The 20,323-nt window shown below is 37.6% G+C and overlaps 2 protein-coding genes across 4 annotated transcripts in view; both read right to left on the bottom strand.

The window, feature by feature from the left end:
- LOC128688813 (glutamate receptor ionotropic, delta-2-like) overlaps window positions 1–12,321 on the bottom strand; it is a 44,378-nt gene extending 32,057 nt beyond the window's left edge. Inside the window, exons 1-6 of the mRNA XM_070085677.1 lie at window positions 12,301–12,321; window positions 11,671–11,894; window positions 11,404–11,532; window positions 10,161–10,274; window positions 5,221–5,284; window positions 775–1,078 (exon numbers count right to left, since the gene is read on the bottom strand). Of these exons, the coding sequence (XP_069941778.1) occupies window positions 775–1,078; window positions 5,221–5,284; window positions 10,161–10,274; window positions 11,404–11,532; window positions 11,671–11,894; window positions 12,301–12,321 (856 nt within the window). The remainder of the gene's footprint in view (window positions 1–774; window positions 1,079–5,220; window positions 5,285–10,160; window positions 10,275–11,403; window positions 11,533–11,670; window positions 11,895–12,300) is intronic.
- An 848-nt stretch (window positions 12,322–13,169) lies between these two features.
- On the bottom strand, window positions 13,170–19,634 carry LOC138852778 (uncharacterized). 3 transcript variants are annotated; one of them, XR_011392082.1, is made up of 3 exons: window positions 19,429–19,566; window positions 18,838–19,276; window positions 13,170–13,460 (listed from the first exon to the last, which is right to left on the bottom strand). XR_011392082.1 is itself a non-coding variant. In XM_070085569.1 (2 exons), exon 1 carries the CDS (start codon window positions 18,486–18,488, stop codon window positions 13,899–13,901), a length of 4,590 nt encoding a protein of 1,529 aa, XP_069941670.1. In that variant the 5' UTR covers window positions 18,489–18,824; the 3' UTR covers window positions 13,170–13,460; window positions 13,613–13,898. The 3 variants fall into 3 exon arrangements, 1 of the variants encoding a protein (XP_069941670.1); XR_011392081.1 differs by having other exon boundaries at window positions 18,838–19,634; XM_070085569.1 differs by lacking the exons at window positions 18,838–19,276; window positions 19,429–19,566 and adding an exon at window positions 13,613–18,824.
- Between the last annotated feature and the right edge of the window lie 689 nt (window positions 19,635–20,323).

The following is a 20,323-nucleotide window of genomic DNA, read 5'->3' as shown; positions in this document are numbered from 1 at the left end:
CTGTAATGTTATTTTTTATTTATTTTGAAAAATAAAGTATGGTGTTTATATTGTAGAAAAGTGATCCATAAATAATTAAATAATGTCTGCGCTTAGAGGACACATTTCGTGAGTGACGTCAAAGTATCAAGAAAAGAATGTGGATAAGATGGCACCTAGTTAAAAGATAAGGAACTTTGTGAACATTTTGTATTGATGCTCGGGGAATAATTTGTATATTGTGTTTATTTTATGCCTACGTAGGACCTAAAATGTGCCTGGCTCTACTATAGAGTGGGACGTGTGTGAACTCTGGAGTAATAGTGTGTTTACCAGTAGGGTGGGATGATGCTCTCTCTCTGGGGTCACTGCTCAAGGTAATTACTGCCGTACTTTAATCAATTTGTTAAATTTACAAGTGTATAACCTATTTTTTGTTTTTGTTTTGTGATGTGTTGAAAGTGTGTTTGTGATATATATACTGTTTGTTTTCCTTAAGAAGGATTTATTTGACTCCCAAAGAATATCAAAATCAGGTATTTCAATAAGGGTACTTATCACCTGTTTAGAAAATATAACCTATTATAGTAAAATAGATACAGAATCACATTTTAGGTTCTTTTGTCCCGATGGCTTTAATTAACATTTTATCTTATTGCATTTTATTAAAAACAAATTTACGATGGAAACATTTTAAATTCTAGGCAATAAACAGACCTAATAAAGAAAATTAAAGATTCAATTCAAGATATTAGTTAATATTTCCGACATAATAAAATATTAAGTATTTCTTACCTTGTTGTAACAAAACTCGAAGTAAATTGAAGGCATCAGTTTTCCAGTTGTCATGTGTATTAACATTATTATGTGACAAGCACCAGAGCACCAGGAACATGAAGAACAACAGTACCAACAATGTCATCAAGACAGTCACCCACACCAATATATCCAGAGGCAGCAGGAAACCCCAGGGATCCACCTCTGGCAGACTTCTACCAGCTAAAATCCTTGAGTATTGTATAGTCGTCGGCCACATAAAGTCTACCATCTCAGCTCGGTCAGCAGAAAGACTGAAGGGGTCAACAGCAAAGTCTGCTTCCTAAAGAAATTAAGTTCAACATTAAAATTAGAACAAAGAATGTCTTAAGAAATAATTTAAGTAAATACTAAAACAAATTATTAGAATTAATCACCCAGACCTTTTCAGTTATTTACGAATGTACGTCTTCACTTGACTAAATGTCATGGGAGAATTTCATGGAATGCTAGGTGTGAGTATTTATCACGGCAGTATCACACAATATCGTACCTTATCATTTTTGCTTGATTAAGACAATGATATAAATGAGAGACAATCGAATCCAAGTCTCATTTAGGAAGTATTTTCGCAGTTTTACTACAACACGTTGCTTAAACCATGGAACATAAATCATAACATGTTGCTTATTAACAAAGAGCCGTGGGTAGTCATAAACTGAGTTCGTCTTATTCATTAAGGATTTGTCCAAGATTCGTGTATGTTCCTGACAAGAAACTATATAGTTCAGAGGAACTATCAGTAACACTGTCTACTTCAAGAATAAAGCGATCAACACAAACGTTGGTCGTTATTTCTCTATTATTTCATATTTTTGTATTTACTTTAACAGCCTCTACTTCCTGTCTTCCAGACAGACTGTCAGGTTTATGTAATATTAATCTTCCGTTTCTATACCTTTTTAAACCCTATTTTATAAGAGTTCTCTTATTTCTAGTATTAATCTGTTAGACTGCGATTGCCTTAGCAAGATTAAAAGTACTTGAAAATATTTTCCAGAACGTCTTGCAGTGATAGTGGCTTGTTGTAGTAGTAATGGTTGCTGTTGGTGGTAGTGATTGTGGCTGATGGTGGCAGTGATGGTGCCTGGTAATGGAAGTGAGATGGTTGGTGGTTGTAGTAAAGGTGGCTAGTTCTGGTAGTGATGGTGGCTGGTGCTGGTTGTGATGGTTGTTAGTGATGCTAGTGATTGTGGTGGCTTGTGGTGGCAGTGATGGTAGTTGGTGGCGATAGTGATGGTGGCTGTTGGTGGTAGTAATAGTGTCTGTTGGTGGTACTGATGGTGCCTTGTGGTGGCAGATATGGCAGGTGCAGGTGGTAGTGATGGTGGTTGGTGGTGGCAGTGATGATGGCTGGTGGTGGTGGTAGTGATATTTTCCAATGGTGGTAGTAATGGTGGCAGTGATGGTTGCTGGTGGTCGTCGTGATGGTGGTTTGTGGTGGTTGTGATGGTGTCTGGTGATGGTAGTGGTGGTGGCTGGTGGTGTAGTGATTGTGGTTGGTGGTGATAGTGATGGTGGCTGGTGGTAGTTGTGACGGTGACTTGTGATGATAGTGATTATTGCTGGTGATGGTAGCGGTGGTGACTGATAGTTGCAGTAATTGTGGCTGTTGGTGATAATGATGGTGGATGGTGGAGGTAGTGATTGTGGATAGTGGTGGCAGTGATCATAATCATCTGTGTGACTGCTACACGAGATCATAAATATCTGGGGTACTTCTACATGATATCGTAACCATCTCGACTAATCTCACACGATATCATAAGCATCTGGTCCACTGCCACTCGAGATCATAACCAGCTGTTCCAATCCCACACCAGATCATAACCAGCTGTTCCAATCCCACACGAGATCATAACAATCTAGTCCACTGCAACACAGATCATAACCATCTAGGCCACTTCCACGAGATCAAAGTCGGCTGTGTCACTCTCACTATATTATCTCTGGGAGGAGATCATAACTGAGAAGATAACTCTACGAGAGATCGTACTAACTGCTTCATCACTGTTTTCAGTCATAAATATTAAAACATTTCTATTCCATATCAAGATTAAATATGTCAATAATAATCTTTTAAGTAGGATACTCGAGTGTTGAAATTCTGAAGCCAGTCAAAGGAGTCTTTGTAATGTCATCTCATGTAACCCAACTTCTGCAAATGGTCTATATAAAATTAAGCAGAGGACAATGTACTTGTCAATTGCTCCACGAACCTTTATCTGGCAATAGTTACCCAGAAGTGAAAATTTTAAGCGGATTGAACAAAACATTCTAAGGGTATTAAGAAAGGCCTTTGGAAGAATTTAGTAGAAAACACAAAAAAATATAACTAACAATGTGCTAACAGTGGTATAATGCCAAACTATATTTAACAGTTAACATAACTCACGAATTTAAAATAAGAATCTGATTATATTCCTAAAGATTTTTCAATAAGAATCTAATTTTATTCCTAAAGAATTTTAAATAAGATCTAACCTTATTTCTAAAGTTCGATCTTATTTAAAATTATCTTCATTTAAAAGAAGCATTCTTTAATTATTAAACAGAAATTAGCAATTCATTATTTTAACTATTATTTTAATATAAAACAATTTAAAAACTGTACAAAATTTTCCATTGAATCACATGAATCAGATTGATAGTTTAATGCTCTTCAATAGACAACATTCTCTCGTTATTTCGCAGCAAAGAAATTTCATTAATTTTAATAATACAATTATCAGTTTGGTACCTATTCACTCCTCTAACAGTTCGAACCATCTCCTAGCTATGATACACTAACGACGCAACTCTTAATAAGAGGCTCCTTCGCATCCTGACAATATCCTGAAGCTTTCACTAGTTAGTGTAAATTAGTAATGAAAATTTGAAGTCGACTGGATGCTTCTCTTTCAGTTCGTCAATAAAAACACTTGGAAACACAAAATCAGGTCCAACAACTCACGTGGTTTCCTCTTTTGGGGAATACTTACTTAAACTTCCAGCGTTACGTAACGCTTATATTTCTATATCCCATATTAATAGAATATATTTTTAAACAATCCCTCATAGCCTAACCATAGTTTCATTGTCAAACTAGTGAATTTCGTAAGTTTCCAAAATATTGCCACCTTTTTCTCCACATTTACAACACCATCCACATCGCTTCCCTACTTGTCCTCGAGAAGTTCCTTTATTAATATATAAATGTACAATCAGCTTCTTTCACTTATCAGTTTATTACTATGATACAGAATGTAGTTAAAAGCAAAAACGTGATTCACAAATACAATTCATTCCTAAATCAAACTTGTTTCTCTGATAAAATTCTTATATACCCCATAAATATTTTTCAGAAATGTTTACCGTAAACTTTACCAGATATACCCAGCCGTATTATACCTTATTAATTATTTTTCCTTTTGAAGATTGTCTTAATATAGTATCTCACAAATCATACAGTATGAATGAAACAAGGAGCTGATAATTTTTTTTTAAACATTATCAACGAAATTACAAATACGGTTTTCTTGTATAAAAACACTGACACTTATGAAACATTTTGTTAAACACTGAATTTCTTCAGTTGTGCAAGACTACTCAGTCTCATTGGTTGATGGTGTAAGAATAGTATTGAAAGAATACTTATTTTCATTAGCAAATATTCAAGAACATTCAGTTTTATTATACTTTAGGTGTAAAAAATGTACAATTTCGTTAAATATTGTGCTTTGACATTCACGCTCATTAGTTATTATTATTATTATTATTAAAGATTAGCCGGTATTCTCCCGGCCCGGGCCTTTTCCAAGTGGTGGCCCGGCCTTGGCTCCGTCTTTAGGGAGTGTCTGAGACCTAAGTCTCCCATGGGAGGAGGCACAAGTACCTCCTCATCTTTGGGACCAACTGTTCCCAGGCCTAGCCACAAGCTAGGCCTCTCTGGTCTGTCATCCCCGCCCCAAGGGGGCTAATGGGAATGACAGTCTTATGAGCTAAAGGTTCGGGCTCAGGCACCTACCCTACCCTAGAAGGGTTAGGCATGGTGTCGATGCTCATTAGTTGTTGTATAAGAACACTTGGTCTAAATTGTGTTTAAGAAGTCTCGTGTTAGAAAGTTGCTGTATTCACAAGCACTTACTTTTGTAGGTAGGAAAAAATACAGACACTCACGTTAGCGATATTTCTCGTTATATTTTTTTTAAAGAGTATTCTCATCATTTCTTGTATTCAGTAGCAATCACGTTAGTAGTTGTGATCATGAACATTCACTCACTGAGTTAATAACTTTGATAACTAACAATCAGTGAAGATAATAATTGTACTCAAATAATGCTCACTGGTGGTACCATTTGTCCTCATTTGTACAAGTGACGCTAAACTTATGCTCACTAACACTTAGGGACGTTAATACTTATGGGTAAATGGAAAGGGACTCACCTTGTCTCTGATCATTTCCACGAGGCCGTACAACGAGCCGTCTCGGGAAAGCACATACTTGTATCTTAAAGACAGAATATTAATCAAGATAGCAAGTTATTAGTCCTAAATAACGTGTTATTAGAATTTACATAAGGTAATTTAAAAAAAAAATCTTTAAATACTTTTGAGAAAAGCTGACGGGATACTGTTTTTTTCTTCTCATTTGACACCCGTTTAAGAATATTGAACATGTGGGGAACACTATTTGCATAATATTTCTGAGAAAGCTGCACAACTTTTATGAAATGCTCCAGAGAAATATGTTAATAATGTTTTATGAGCACAAAAATGATCTGTGCTCTTGCTTAACATATGCTAATTACCTTATAACATCATTTTGAATTAAGCAAGATTTGCTAGGTTTAAGGAACTTAATTAGAGTTCAAGATGTCGCTTGCAAGAAGGTCGTAAATGCTCCATTAACACTTGTACACCATCATCCATGAAAAAATTAATCAGTAAAATAAATATTAAATAATTTTTCAGTGTTAATACGCTGAAGTACAAACATCTCGGTACATATAAAGTTCATTATAAAATGACAATAAACAACTGCACTTGTAAAACAAATGTGACAGATATCGAGCAGTTGCGTGCAAGAAATGCCGGCCATGTTTACAGGGAGCCCAGGGCCTATCAAAAATGTTTGACAGAAAACTGGCTGAAATATCTACAAGCTCATCAACTACTATTAGGAACCTGGTACAAAAACACAAGCATAATTCTGGCACAAGTGCAGGAATATACAGTATACTATATGGGGGAGAGGTAGTATATGTGGGGGAAACAGCCAGATCTCTGGATATTAGGATCACAGAACACAAAAATACTTGCAGAAATGATGACCGTAAAAACGTGTGTTCAACATAGAGACGATGTTGGATACCTCATGAAATTCAGTGAGGCTAAACTAGTGAATAAAGAAGACGATTTAAAACGGCGAAAGTGTATAGAAGCTGCCCTAATTGCTGTCAGTAACACTTTCCATCATTAGTTCAGTAGTTACAGCATCTCTAAATTGCTAATCAACAGGATATTAATCATTCTGGAGATTGCTGTAACATGATGTCAACATGTCCTTCTCTAACCCAACCCGTCTCAGCACATTAGTTCTACTACTACTTCTAATACTACTACTATTACTACTACTACTTCTACTGCTACTACTACTACTACGACTACTACTACTACTGCTACTACTACTACTACTACTACTACTACTACTAGTACTGCTGCTACGACTACGACTACTACTACTACTACTGCTGCTACTACTACTACTACTGCTGCTACTACTACTACTACTACTACTACTACTACCACCACTACTACTATTGCTGCTACTACTTCTTCTTTTTCTACTACTACTATTACAACTATTACCTCTACCCACGCTACACTTCACCTGACTCCTGCTACTATATATAATCGTTTTCTTAGTTTTCTCTGTATTAGGACTAAAGAAGTCACTCGTGGCAAAACGTTTCCTATAATAAATGTCTTTTTCCATATAGTCAGTTCATCCTCCGCGCTTTGATCTCTGTATGATAGAAGTGATCAAGTTCCCAGAACCAAAATGTTTTCTAATAAATATAAGAACATAAGAATGGAGGAACACTGCAGAAGGCCTACTGGCTCATACAAGGTCAGTATTTCCTCAATTTGTCATTATTAATTATAAAGGTTTATACAACAAGTGAAAAATGGAAAATATATATATAGGAGATATCACTTCAAGAAAGAAATCGAAAATATAAAAAATATCCAAATTAGATTAGTTTTGATTTAGAAAGGATGTATTTAAGTACTGATACATCATAGTTGCGTTATTGAAGCTAAAACTTTGGGTAGCTTCTGAAATAGGTTAGATAAGTCCTTGAGTATGAGTGAATGAATTTGAGTGAGACTTGCACAGCAGGAGTTAACAGTTGATAAGATAAGATAAGATTTCTTTCGGATTTTTAACCCCGTAAGGTTAGCCACCCTAGATAACCCAAGAAAGGCAGTGCATCATCGAGGACTGTCTGTCTTATTACCATTGGGGCCCCTCAATCTTGTCCCTCAGGATGGGACCCACATCAGTCGACTAACACCCATGTACCTGTTTGCTGGTTGGTGAACAGAACAACAGGTGTAAGGAAAAGCGTAGAAATAGTTCAACCCCGCCGGGAATCGAACCCGGGCCCTCTGCGTGTGGAACGAGAGTTAGTAATTAAGACACATATGCAACATTTGGGTGTCTTTATTCCGCCTACATAGTAGGCTTCTTCAGTCGAATATAGAAGCAACAACTCTGCTCCATAGCCTGAAACAACGTGAAGCAACGGGATGACAGAAGAGACTGGACTCACTAGTAGAAGGTAATCATCGAGAGGCTGCGAAAAAGGTCCGACTCATCAAGATTTTCTTCCCCGTTCGTTGCTTCAGCTTCACATTATCCCACTTAATGGAGCAGAACTTTTCTCAAAGTTGAGGGACTGACTACTTCAAAACTTGTCTTCAGGGTGATAGACTGATTACAGCGTCTTCACACCTCTATTAAGAACATAAGAACATAATAAATGAAGAACACTGCAGTAGGCCTGTTGGCCCATACTGGGCAGGTCCTCTACAATCCAACCCACTAACAGAATATTTGCGCAACTCACTTTCAGTGATACCCTTACAGTAAGCTCTAATAAATGTGTACAAGAATGGTATATAATACCGACAAAATGAAAACTGAGACACATGTGCAACATCTGGGAATCTTTATTGTAAACGTTTCGCCATTCAGTGGCTTTATCAATACAGATTCTAGGACATAATTTGGAATATTGGTTCAGAGGACATCTCTATGATTGTCTTCATGGCTACTACAACTACGACTGCAACTTACCCATCACCTTGGGTATGACCTACTTCCACTGGGAAATCCCGCCTACCAGTGACTATTCCCTTGTCTACCCTTCTGACCACGAATTGAGCTTGTCGAAATCCTGAAGTTCCGTGACATCTACGTCTGAATCGATTATCGTACCTATCTTCGTGTCATCAGTGAATTTGCTGATGTCACTAGTAATTCCCTAATCAAGGACTTTCATATATATTATAAACAACAATGGGCTTAAAACTGATCCTTGTGGAATTCACTTGTTACAGATGCCCACTCCGATTTAATCCCATTTATGCGCACTCTCTACTTCCTATTGGAGAACCATGACTCGATCCATGACAGCACTAGTCCCTAAATGCTATGAGTTGCCACTTTCTTTAACAGTCTCTGATGCGGTACTTTATCAAAAGCCTTACTAAAATCCAAATAAACAATATCGAATTCTTTATCGTGATCAACAGCCTCAAAAGCTTTACTGAAGAAAGTAAATTAGTTAGGCAGGAACGGGCCCTCGTGAATCCATGCTGAGTATCATTAATCAAATTATGCTTATCAAGATTGCTTCTCATATTATCAGCTATAACTGACTCTAATAATTTGCCTACAATTGAGGTTAGGGTTATTGAGCGTTAAATTGATGGTAACGGCTTGTCCCCTGCTTTAAAAATAGGAATTACATTGGCCATCTTCCACATATCAAACACTATACCTGAAGATGACAGTTAAGACACTTGTGCAACAGACACTATACCTGTTTGAAGAGATAAATTAAAAATATTAATCAATGGTTTACAGAGTTCCATTTTGCCCTCCTTAAGAACCCTTGAAAAAAAGTCATCAGGGTTCGGCGATTTATTTTAATGCAGTCGGTCTACTTGTTTCATAACTATATCGTTAGTGATTGTTTTATTACATAATTTATCTTCTGTTATATTACGTAATTTATCTTCAGAAACCTGCTGTGTAGGTGAAACTTTATGAAATAAAAATACCTAACTCTTGAACATGTGTCTTAATCATCAACCTGTTGGTATTGTATACCATTATGTTCACATGTTCACATGTGTATAACATGTGTCTTAATCATCAACCTGTTGATATTGTATACCATTATGTTCACATGTTCACATGTGTATAACATGTGTCTTAATCATCAACCTGTTGGTATTGTATACCATTATGTTCACATGAGTTAATAAGGAAAATATTGTTCTTACTCGATTTAGGTTAGAGAAAGATCTGTCTAGTATGGGCCAGTAGACCAGCTGCATTATTCTTCCCTTTTTATGTTATTGCAATTCATCCGCTACGGAGAACCTTTACTGCACATATAAGGAGGGGTGTTAATGTTGCAGTTTAAAAACTGTAGTGTAAAGCACCCTTCTGGCAAGACAGTGATGGAGTGAATGATGGTGAAAGTTTTTCTTTTTCGGGCCACCCTGCCTTGGTGGGAATCGGCCAGTGTGATAATAAAAAAAAAAATAATAAGTTCCGTCAATCACCTTAACTACTGAGAACGCCTGGAAACACTTGACTTGTACTCACTGAAGCGCAGGCGACAGAGATACTGGAGGGACTGGTCCCTAATCTACACGCGGAAATAACTCCCTACGATAGCAAAAGTCAGGGCAGGAGACGCAACAGACCCCTAGTGAAAAGTAGGGGCGCCATTAGTCACTAAGAGAAAACAATAAGTATCCAGGGTCAAAGGCTGTTCAACAGCCTCCCATCAGCCATAAGGAAAATTACCAATAGACCCCTGGTTGTCGTCAAGAGGGAGCTGGAGATATTCCTATAGCCACTGCCGGATCAATAGGGCTGTGATCCGTATGTTGGACTACATGTCGCCAGCAGAAACAGCCTCGTTGACCAGGTCCTGATCCACCAGGAGACCTGGTCATGGACCGGGCCGCGGGGGCGTTGATGCCCAGAATACCCTCCAGGTAGACCCAACGTGACTCTCGACGACTCAGGACAACAGAAATAAGTTTCAGTAAGAAACAGATGTGTAAACATAACTTACGTAAAATTGATGCTGTGTGCAAAATAATCCATCATATCGTCTGTTTTCCTGTTTTGAATTTCCCTTACGTGAGTCTGGTCGACGGCCACTGCCAGCGTTGGTTTCTCAATAAATCTGAAAAATAGTTATTCATGATGCAAAACCAAAACATTTTGTTTAAATAGGAAAATAAACAAAAATACTCATTCGTTAAAAGATTGAAATAAAAAAGTCAGATCCAATTATCAGAGACAAGAATTCATCCAGTTTCTTCAGTTTGATCTTGATGGCGAAGCAAATAAACCCATAAAAATATATTGAATAACTAAATCGTTTGCTATAGAAGAAAATATTGTTATATAACTTAGACATGTGCAACAGTTGGGTATCCTTATTTTTGAAACGTCACGCCAACGTAGTAGGTTTTATGAGGCAAATACTGAGGATTATGTTTTGTAAGAAGCTGTAGTAGCGAGGTAAAGATAATGCAATCAGTCCATCAATACTGGAGAAATAATCTGAGGTGGTCAGTCCCTCAGCCTGGAGAAGAGTTCAGCTCCATGGTCTGAAACCCTCTCTTCTGCCTTTGACTGATGAAGCCAACCGTCTATGGGGTACGTTTCAGCAATAAAGATACCCAAAAGTTGCACATGTGTCTTAATCATCAACTTGTCGACATTTTATACCTTTTTCATCATAAAAGATATTGTTCATTTTAACAGACACTCGGTATACCTAGGAACGAAGATTGAGCCTTAATGTTGTGGAAGTAAGAGAAAGGAGGAACTAGCATCAAGGAAGATCTTACTATACATTGGACGCTAATAAGTTTTTTTCTGGAAAGATGATTCACAGTTCTTCTCTTTAAGAGGTAAGGACTCAGCAAATAATGTTGGGTTCCACAAATGATGTCGACAACTGCCACAGTAACTTTTGAAGGATAAGAAAATCCAAATTTCAATTACTTATTAATACTTGGTCTTGCTCCTAGAAGATGTGATCATAAATTTCAAACAGTTAGACATTAAATCAGAAAGTTCTTTAACGTCGGACTGGTCGGTTTCTTTAATTAATTTTTTTCATGTAATGTATTTCTACTTTCATTTTATTCTATAAAACATTTAATGAGATTCTGGTAAAATTTACGATAAATCATTCAATAGCTGTCATGCCAAAAATTCACGGACATCACAATTCAAACGAAGGAATATTTTTATAGGGTAGCAGAAAACGAAGTATAGTAAGATGTCTGTAAGATACTTACGGGGAAAACTTATCAGGGAAGAGTGAAAGATTTGTGGCGAGAGTGAGTCCATGGTAAGCTGTCCAGGAGGCTATTTTTAAAGCCTTGGCTTCGCGAAGACTAAACGGCAGGTGTATAAAAATGCTGCACCTATGTGTATGTGTTATTAAAAACATTTTTAGTAACTTATTTTTCTCTTGTTTCTATTATATGATGTTCAGTAAATAAATTAATAAGCGTAGATTTTTTTCCTCACACATGAATGACCTACAAAAAATTATATCGTACCTAACAGCACTTGCCGTGTTCTTAATAATAAGCAACATGGAATTCGTCATGGAGAAGGTCGCGTGGAGTTGCTGCAGCTGCTGGAGCGGCAGGTGAGTGACGAGGAGGAGCCTCGTTGACCACACCAGGAAACGACCTTTGAGGGACCACTCAGCAAAGGCGGCGAGGAAAACTGTGTCGTCACTCACTACGACCACCGTCACACACCATGACACCTGCCGCAGCTGTTGACGTCAGTAGAAAATTAGGTGTCTTATAATTACCTCGGTGGTATGTGACGATAACCCATTTATCTCGGTAGTGTTGTGGGAGTGTCCTCGTTTCAACATGAATGTAAAAGTTGATCAGGAGGTGTTTACCTGGAGTTGCTTCCGGAGGTCACCGCCTCTACTGCACATTCCCAGACCAGGCTTCCTAACTCTTTTTACTAGTTATGGAAAGTGACAGAGCTACAATAACCTCAACAGTAGTGTGAAAGACATGGACCCATCTCAATAAAAATACGTATAATACCAATCTTTGTCAACACTAAATTTACAGTTACTTACAATATCAGTTCTAATATGAATCTTACCTTCTGGTTCAAGAATAATGTGTTTATATCCTTCCCAGTAATCATGAACCACTTACTCTTTTAGCCTCTGAAATCATCCAGGAGAACTGCTCTTCTAAACTGGCGTCACCAGCCTGAATTTTCACCTCAAACAACGTTATCCCAACGCTAGACTGCATCAGTGACATAAGTTCCTAAAACAATGATAAAAAGTATATTGAGAAACTGATCAAATAGTTTTACTAAACATTTTTCTTCAACTCATCGAATTCTGGGATGCCATGAACCCAACTTTAAAAAAAAAAAAAACGTTGATTTCACCTACACTAAAAAATGGGGTCTTCGAGGAGACATCGTCAAGGAAGAAGATAAGTGAACAACGAGAGTCTGATCCAGAATGCATTTCCAGGGTAGCTTCAACAGCCCCAGCTGCTACTCCGACTCCTAAGGTGAGAAAAAACACAATGTATCTAGGGATAATTTTTTTCATTTACAAAGGCAGGGCATCTTGTACTCCTTAGCATTATAAAAAATATTCAAGAAAAATGCTTCGAATATTATATTACCATCTGTGTGAGGCAGCTGTACAAGAATCAACAATACTGCTGTAAACAGAATGAGTTCTGAAACCATGTTGGAAGTTCTTGTCGCAACTGAAAAACAGTGAACATATTTTAAGTAAATTAAATATTTATTAGTAAACATTTAGGAATTGCAGCCATGTGTTCCATAGCAATCAGATAATTTGATGATTACCAATATATATATATATATATATATATATATATATATAATATATATATATATATATATATATATATATATATATATATATATATATATATATATATATATATATGTCAGTGGAACGCCTTCCAACTGAACAAAAGAAACTAATGGAAAAATAAATAAATAAAGAAATGATTTAAGGAAAAACAAGATAAAATGATTTTTGAGAATTTTACTTAAAATTTAAATATAATAAAAAAAATATGGCCTTCAATTCAGGTAGTTGGGTAGGAGTAGGTATGGCCCTAGATAGTTCCTCTGATGTTATTTATGTAGGTTATCCTGGGCAGATGGTAATCCGATGTTCTGGAATCTCCTACCACTTGGATGGAGCACAAGTAGTATAGGTAAGGGCCGGTAGTTGTAGAATAATGTTAATAAGTATTATTAACACACGTCTTGCCCCTTTATCTGGCGTCTATCCTGGAAGACCACGCCAGGAACAGAGCTGACAAATAAGAGAAAATAAAACTGGTTACCCATAGTCATGATAATATAACATCTAAGAAAGAAAAAGAATGATAAAGGCCAAAATCATTACTGGTAACCAGCAAACACTAGAAAAGAACAAACAGTAATACTCCTGGTAGATCACCCTACCTGATTAGGAGAAGAGTGGAGGCGAAGTGACTCTCCAAACTTCCATCCACACCAGGTAAGGTCAATATTACCAGGAGTAGAAACTTTAACAAATCGGACACCAGGAACTAGTTTTGCCCCAGCCCGCCAGAGAGGGGGGGGGGGGGGTGTGTGCGCGCGCAACGTAACTAATGATTCCTGGTTGCCCGAACAACCTTAACCCCACTTACACCTACTTTTCCCTCACAATACCCCCTTCCAAAACTTATGGACGGAGTCAATAAGTCAACGAACAGAGGGAAAAGCACTAAATACAACCTCGGCTCAGCCAATCTGAAAAGTGGTTTTCAGAGCCAGAAATATAAACGACTTTAAACTTATAGGGCTGAATAGCCAGAGCCCATCTCAAGAGTCTGCTATTTGACCCTTTAAAGTTTTCCAAGTACATCAGTGGCTTGTGATCTGTTTCAAGCACAAAGGGTTTACCGTATAGGTAGTATTTAAATCTACTTATACCCCATACTAAAGCATAACATTCTTTCTCCACAGTGGAATATCTTTCTTCTCTGGGCAGAAGCTTCTTACTGGCGAAAGATACTGGGAAAGGTGTCTCCTCATAATATTGAAGTAGTACAGCCCCGAGTCCAGAATGGGAGGCATCTGTTCGGAGACAAAATATTTTATTAATATCTGGTAATTTTAGGACAGGGGGGTTTGAAAATATACTCTTAATTTCTTCGAAGCTTTGGTTGGCTTCCTCAGAACAACTAAGAGGTTCCTTGACACCCTTTTTCAAATAGTCTGTAAGAACTGAAGTTAAGCTACTTAGATTTGGTATGAAGTTTCTATAGAAGTTTACAGATCCAAGGAAACTTCTTAATAACTTTTTGGTAGCAGGGAACGTACTTTCTAAAACAGCTTTGGTCTTATTAGGAAGTGGTGAAAAGTTGTTATCAGAGATAATGAACCCAAGGTATTGTACCTTATGATAGCCAAGAAAGCACTTTTGTGGTTTAACTGTAAGTCCATGAGTTCTTAGTCTTTTCAAAACAAGCGATAGTGTATTTAGATGGTCTTCCCAGACATTTGTCATGATATAAATATTATCAAAATACACTGATACATTCTTTAGATCAGAAAGAACTATTCTCATAAGCCTAATATACGTGGCACACGCGGTAACCAAGCCGAAAGGCATTGTGCGGTATTGCATTAGACCTCTATGAGTAGGGAAAGCAGTGTATGGTTTAGAGTCTGGGTGTAATGGCACTTGATGGTATGCTTGTGAGATGTCTAATTCCGAGAAGAATTTGCAGTCATGGAATTTATACAAGTCATGATCAATTACTGGCATGGGTTCTGCATCCCATTTAGTTATAGTATTCAGATAACGAAAATCTTGTGCCAGTCGGTAAGAATTATCGGGTTTCTTAACCATAACAACTGGTGAACAGAAAGCCGACTTCGAAGGTTCTATGATATTTAAGTTAAATAGTTTGTCAACCTCATTATCAAAAGTTTTCCGTAAGTGAACGGGAACAGGGTAGATTTTCCGCCTTACTGGTTCATGATCCGACAATTCAATCTTGTGTACAATAGTGGTGGTAAGTCCTGGTACCTCTGTGAATACGTCAGAAAATGTGTTTACTAAGGCACTTACTTGAGACTTTTGCCTATTCGACAAGTCGTTGTTAATGTTGACATTTGACTTCTTTGGTGAGGGATCATGCGTTAAGATGTCCAGTAGCTCCTTCGATTCTGTAAAAGACTCGTCATCTATAATACAAATTCTACATTCGTACGAATCACCACTTGTATCCAAGCCGAAAGAAGAAGTATCTTCGTCAAAGGCATTTACGCAAAGATTAACTTCTCTTCGATGGTACCGTTTCAAAATATTGACGTGATACATTCTTTCTCTACCCTTGACATCCAAGATATAATCTACCTTATTGCAGACCTTCACTACTTTATACGGTCCGCGCCATGTAATTAGCAATTTGTTGGATTTGTCAGGTAGGAGAACTAAAACTTCATCACCAACATTAAACGTGCGCTTGGAGCTTTTATGGTCAAAATAGGTCTTGTATGTTTCCATAGACATCTCTAGGTTTTTACTGACCAAATCTGCGGTTTCTTCCAACCTTTCCCTTAGATCTAAAAGAAACTGATAGCTGTTTTGAACCTCAGGTTTGATATCTTTGGACCAAAGTTCATTCAAAATAGATAGTGGACCACGAGCTTGTCTCCCATAAAGCAATTCGAAAGGGGAATAACCAAGGGAATCACTTGGAATCTCGCGCATTGCGAAAAGAGCACATGGTAAAAATCTATGCCAATCCGTTGGTTTAAGAATACATAGTTTTTTTAGTATTGACTTTAGGATGGCATGTTGTCGCTCCACTCTTCCGTTACACATCGGATGGTAAGGTGTAGTGAAAAGAGGTTTAACACCCACAAGTTGATAAACGTGTTCCATTAATTCTGAAGTGAATTGAGCCCCTTTATCCGACAGAATTTCACGAGGTATACCTACACGTGAAAAAATAGAAAATAAGGCTTCTGCGACTTCTATGGACGTAATGGACTTTAAGGGTACCGCCTCTGGGAAGCTGGACGCGTAGTCAATCATAGTTAAAATATATTTATGGCCTCCTGATGAACGAGGTGTGATAGGACCAACTATATCTACTGCAACCCTTGCAAAAGGGACTGAGAAAATTGGCATCTTTACCATAGGAACTCTCCTAGTTCTACCCTTCTGCGTGGAAAGTTGACATACGTGACATGATCTGCAGTACTTATAGATGTCAGAGGACATGCTAGGCCAAAAATATAGGTCCTTGATTTTATTATAGGTCTTCCTATGTGAAAAATGGCCAGAGACTGGCAAGTCATGAGAAATCTTTAAAATGGTTTCACGGCAATCCTGCGGAATGACTAACAGGCTTCGACCAACGTCATTGGGTTTGTCCGCAGACACTATAGTCTTGTACAAAAGATCGTGTTTGAACTCAAACTTGTAAGAAAATTTCTTTCTCTGGGTCACCTTGCCTTTTAAGGCTAACTTCCGAGATTCCTCTAAGGAAGGACAAGTCTTTTGAAGACCCTCTAAATCTATATGAGACAGCTCGATTGGCTTTCCTTTGGAAAGAACTAATGGGTGGATAGGTTTTACCTTGGACTGAGCTCTGGTAAGGACGTTAATTGAGTCTAGTTGTATAGATTGCGCCACACGTAGTTTTCCACTGGTGTCTGCGTTGTCCAGGTCAAGTGACTGACTTACTAAAGGTGTTACCGGAGTTTTGTAACCATCAGCTCTCTGATTTAGGTTATCCAACTGAATCTCATCTGGAACTATCTGTGAAGAAACAGAGATATTAGGTTCCAACCCTTCCTTGGAAACTCCAAATTCCAAACAGTCCTTCTCAGATGGGAAAGCAGCCCCTTGTATGTTCCCAACCAAAACAGAACACGAGGTTATCGGGGCAACTACGGCATCTACCCATCCTGAGAACCATTTGCACCTAACAAAACATCTGACTGTTGGAAAAGAATCGCTTCTTCCTAAATAGTCAGTTAACTTAGTGGACTTATAACGTGAAGAATCTAGGTTAGGGAAAAGCTTACTCGAGATAACAATACAGGAACATCCTGTGTCTCTAAGAATGGTTGACACATTCATACCATTGACTGTACCTTCACTAAAAGGTGCGTTTATGTTTGATTCAGTGAAACATTTACCGACATTTTCACCTTTTTTTCTAGGACAGTCGGGCCTTCTATGACCCCACTCATTACAGTTGAAACACTTTACTGTGAAGGCCGTGGAATTCTTAGGTACGGAGGGTTTGGATCCCTCAGATTGCTTAGGCACAACAGGCTTATATCTGCTACGCTCTTTAGGGTAGTTATTATGAGCGCACGCATATATATCAGCAGCTTGTGCCATTTCTGCAGCCGTATGAACGTTTCGTTCTTTAATGAATATTCGTAAGTCAGAGTTTACAGAAGAAAGGAATTGATCTCTTACCATCAGGTCTCGTAAAGATTCGAAATCGTGGTCAACCTCAGCACTATCAATCCACGAATCAAATAATCTGAAAAGTGTTGTTAAGAATTGCATATAATTTTGATTAGGAGTTATTTTAATGTGTCTAAACTCCGACCTGTAATGATGAGTAGTTTTTTTGAAAGCCAGAAGTATAGCTTTCTTCAGCAGGCTATAACTAGAAATAACATCAGAGGGTAGAGTGGAATAGACGTTTAATGCTGAACCTGACAGTAGTAAGCCAAGCCTAGTAGCCCAAGAATCTGATGGCCAGTCACAGAGAGTAGCAGTACTCTCGAATCTAGTAATATATGCCGCTATGTCATCTTGTTCTGAGAAAGGTGGTATTTGTGGCATCCTAATATTAGGTTCTTGGGAAGGATATTCTAGTACCCCTTCATCTATTTTCTGTTTAGATAGTTCTATCTTCTTGGCTTCTAATTCCAACCTTGATTGTTCTAACTCCCTCTGCTTAGCCTGTTCTTCAATTTCCTTCATTTTGAAGGCTACCTCTCTTGCCTGAACTCTGTCTTCTCTAGCTATCCTTTCCTGTTCGATTTTATCTTCCCGAGCTAGTCTTTCCTGTTCCTTTTTCTCTTCTCGAGCTAGTCTTTTTTCCTCTCGAGCTAGTCTTTCCTGTTCTTTTTTCTCTTCTCGAGCTAGTCTTTCCTGTTCTTTTTTCTCTTCTCGAGCTAGTCTTTCCTGTTCTTTTTTCTCTTCAATAGCTAGTCTTTCCTGTTCCTTTTTCTCTTCAATAGCCATTTTAGCAGTAATGTAACTATCAAGGCTTTGTCCAGTAAATCCCATTTCCTTTCCAGCTTTCAACCAGAAATCTAAAGAATCCATCTTGTAAAAAGAAATATTAAGCACCCAACTTCAACTGACTTACTTAAAATTAACAGTAACGTCTGTTACAAAAGAGGGACACAGTCCGCACACTTTAAACTTCCCAAAGTAGAAAATGAAATAAATATTTCTCCCTGGAAGAATACACTTGTGGGCTCAATAGCCTTCACTAAGCAAAATACACACGGTTCACACAGGAGGGGTTATCATCAAAGTTCCCCAGGTCCAACAAATAGGTAAACTTCTAAACCGAACCTTAGAACCAAACAACGGTAAGTCAACCAGACTACCAGTAATGACTTGACACCTCAACTAACTCACCCTTTTCTATCTTAAATGTTATACTCACAACCAGTTGAACCATCAGGACGATGTTGCTTCAAGAGTCGTATCCTGGCAAGGTCGCCATTGTCAGTGGAACGCCTTCCAACTGAACAAAAGAAACTAATGGAAAAATAAATAAATAAAGAAATGATTTAAGGAAAAACAAGATAAAATGATTTTTGAGAATTTTACTTAAAATTTAAATATAATAAAAAAAATATGGCCTTCAATTCAGGTAGTTGGGTAGGAGTAGGTATGGCCCTAGATAGTTCCTCTGATGTTATTTATGTAGGTTATCCTGGGCAGATGGTAATCCGATGTTCTGGAATCTCCTACCACTTGGATGGAGCACAAGTAGTATAGGTAAGGGCCGGTAGTTGTAGAATAATGTTAATAAGTATTATTAACACACGTCTTGCCCCTTTATCTGGCGTCTATCCTGGAAGACCACGCCAGGAACAGAGCTGACAAATAAGAGAAAATAAAACTGGTTACCCATAGTCATGATAATATAACATCTAAGAAAGAAAAAGAATGATAAAGGCCAAAATCATTACTGGTAACCAGCAAACACTAGAAAAGAACAAACAGTAATACTCCTGGTAGATCACCCTACCTGATTAGGAGAAGAGTGGAGGCGAAGTGACTCTCCAAACTTCCATCCACACCAGGTAAGGTCAATATTACCAGGAGTAGAAACTTTAACAAATCGGACACCAGGAACTAGTTTTGCCCCAGCCCGCCAGAGAGGGGGGGGGGGTGTGTGCGCGCGCAACGTAACTCTAATGATTCCTGGTTGCCCGAACAACCTTAACCCCACTTACACCTACTTTTCCCTCACAATATATATATATATATATATGTCGTGCCGAATAGGCAGAACTTGCGATCTTGGCTTAAATAGCAACGCTCATCTTGCCATATAGGACAAGTGAAAATTTGTGTATGCAATAATTTAGCCAAAATCATTCTGAACCTAACAAAAAAAGTATATTTCACTGTGTTTGTTTAGTATTAAATTATTGTAAACAAATCTAAAATTTATTTAGTTGGGTTAGGCTAAAATAAATTGTTCTTGTTATAATAAGGTTAGGTAAGTTTTCTAAGATTCTTTAGGAGCAAAATTAAAAATTTTTACATTAACAATAATGAAAAAAGTACATCTTTAAACGTATAAGAGAAATTTTTAGAAAGGACTTAATTTTAAATGAGTTCTTGCTAATTGACCAGTTTTATATATTCGGCACGACATATATATATATATATATATATATATATATATATATATATATATATATATATATATATATATATATATAGGATGGGGTCCACCTCTGGTGTAAATTGTGGGACCCATAGCCTCGGAAAAGTGGATAAAAAGGCTTCAAGGATGAATATTTGGATATATATATATTTATATGTATTTAGTAGTTTGGTAGACAGCAACCACCCAGGGAGGTACTACAGTCCTGCCAAATGAGTGTGAAACTAAAGCCTGTAATTGTTTTACG

This window comes from Cherax quadricarinatus, chromosome 16, assembly GCF_038502225.1.
Source record: "Cherax quadricarinatus isolate ZL_2023a chromosome 16, ASM3850222v1, whole genome shotgun sequence".
Lineage (NCBI taxonomy): Eukaryota > Metazoa > Arthropoda > Malacostraca > Decapoda > Parastacidae > Cherax > Cherax quadricarinatus.
The sequence above is the reverse complement of the archived record's forward strand: the minus strand, read 5'-3'. Positions and strand labels throughout refer to the sequence as shown.

What these genes read in the sequence shown, in the direction of transcription:
- LOC138852778 (XM_070085569.1), bottom strand. Translation starts at nt 18,488, where the DNA reads ATGGATTCTTTAGATTTCTGGTTGAAAGCTGGAAAGGAAATGGGATTT.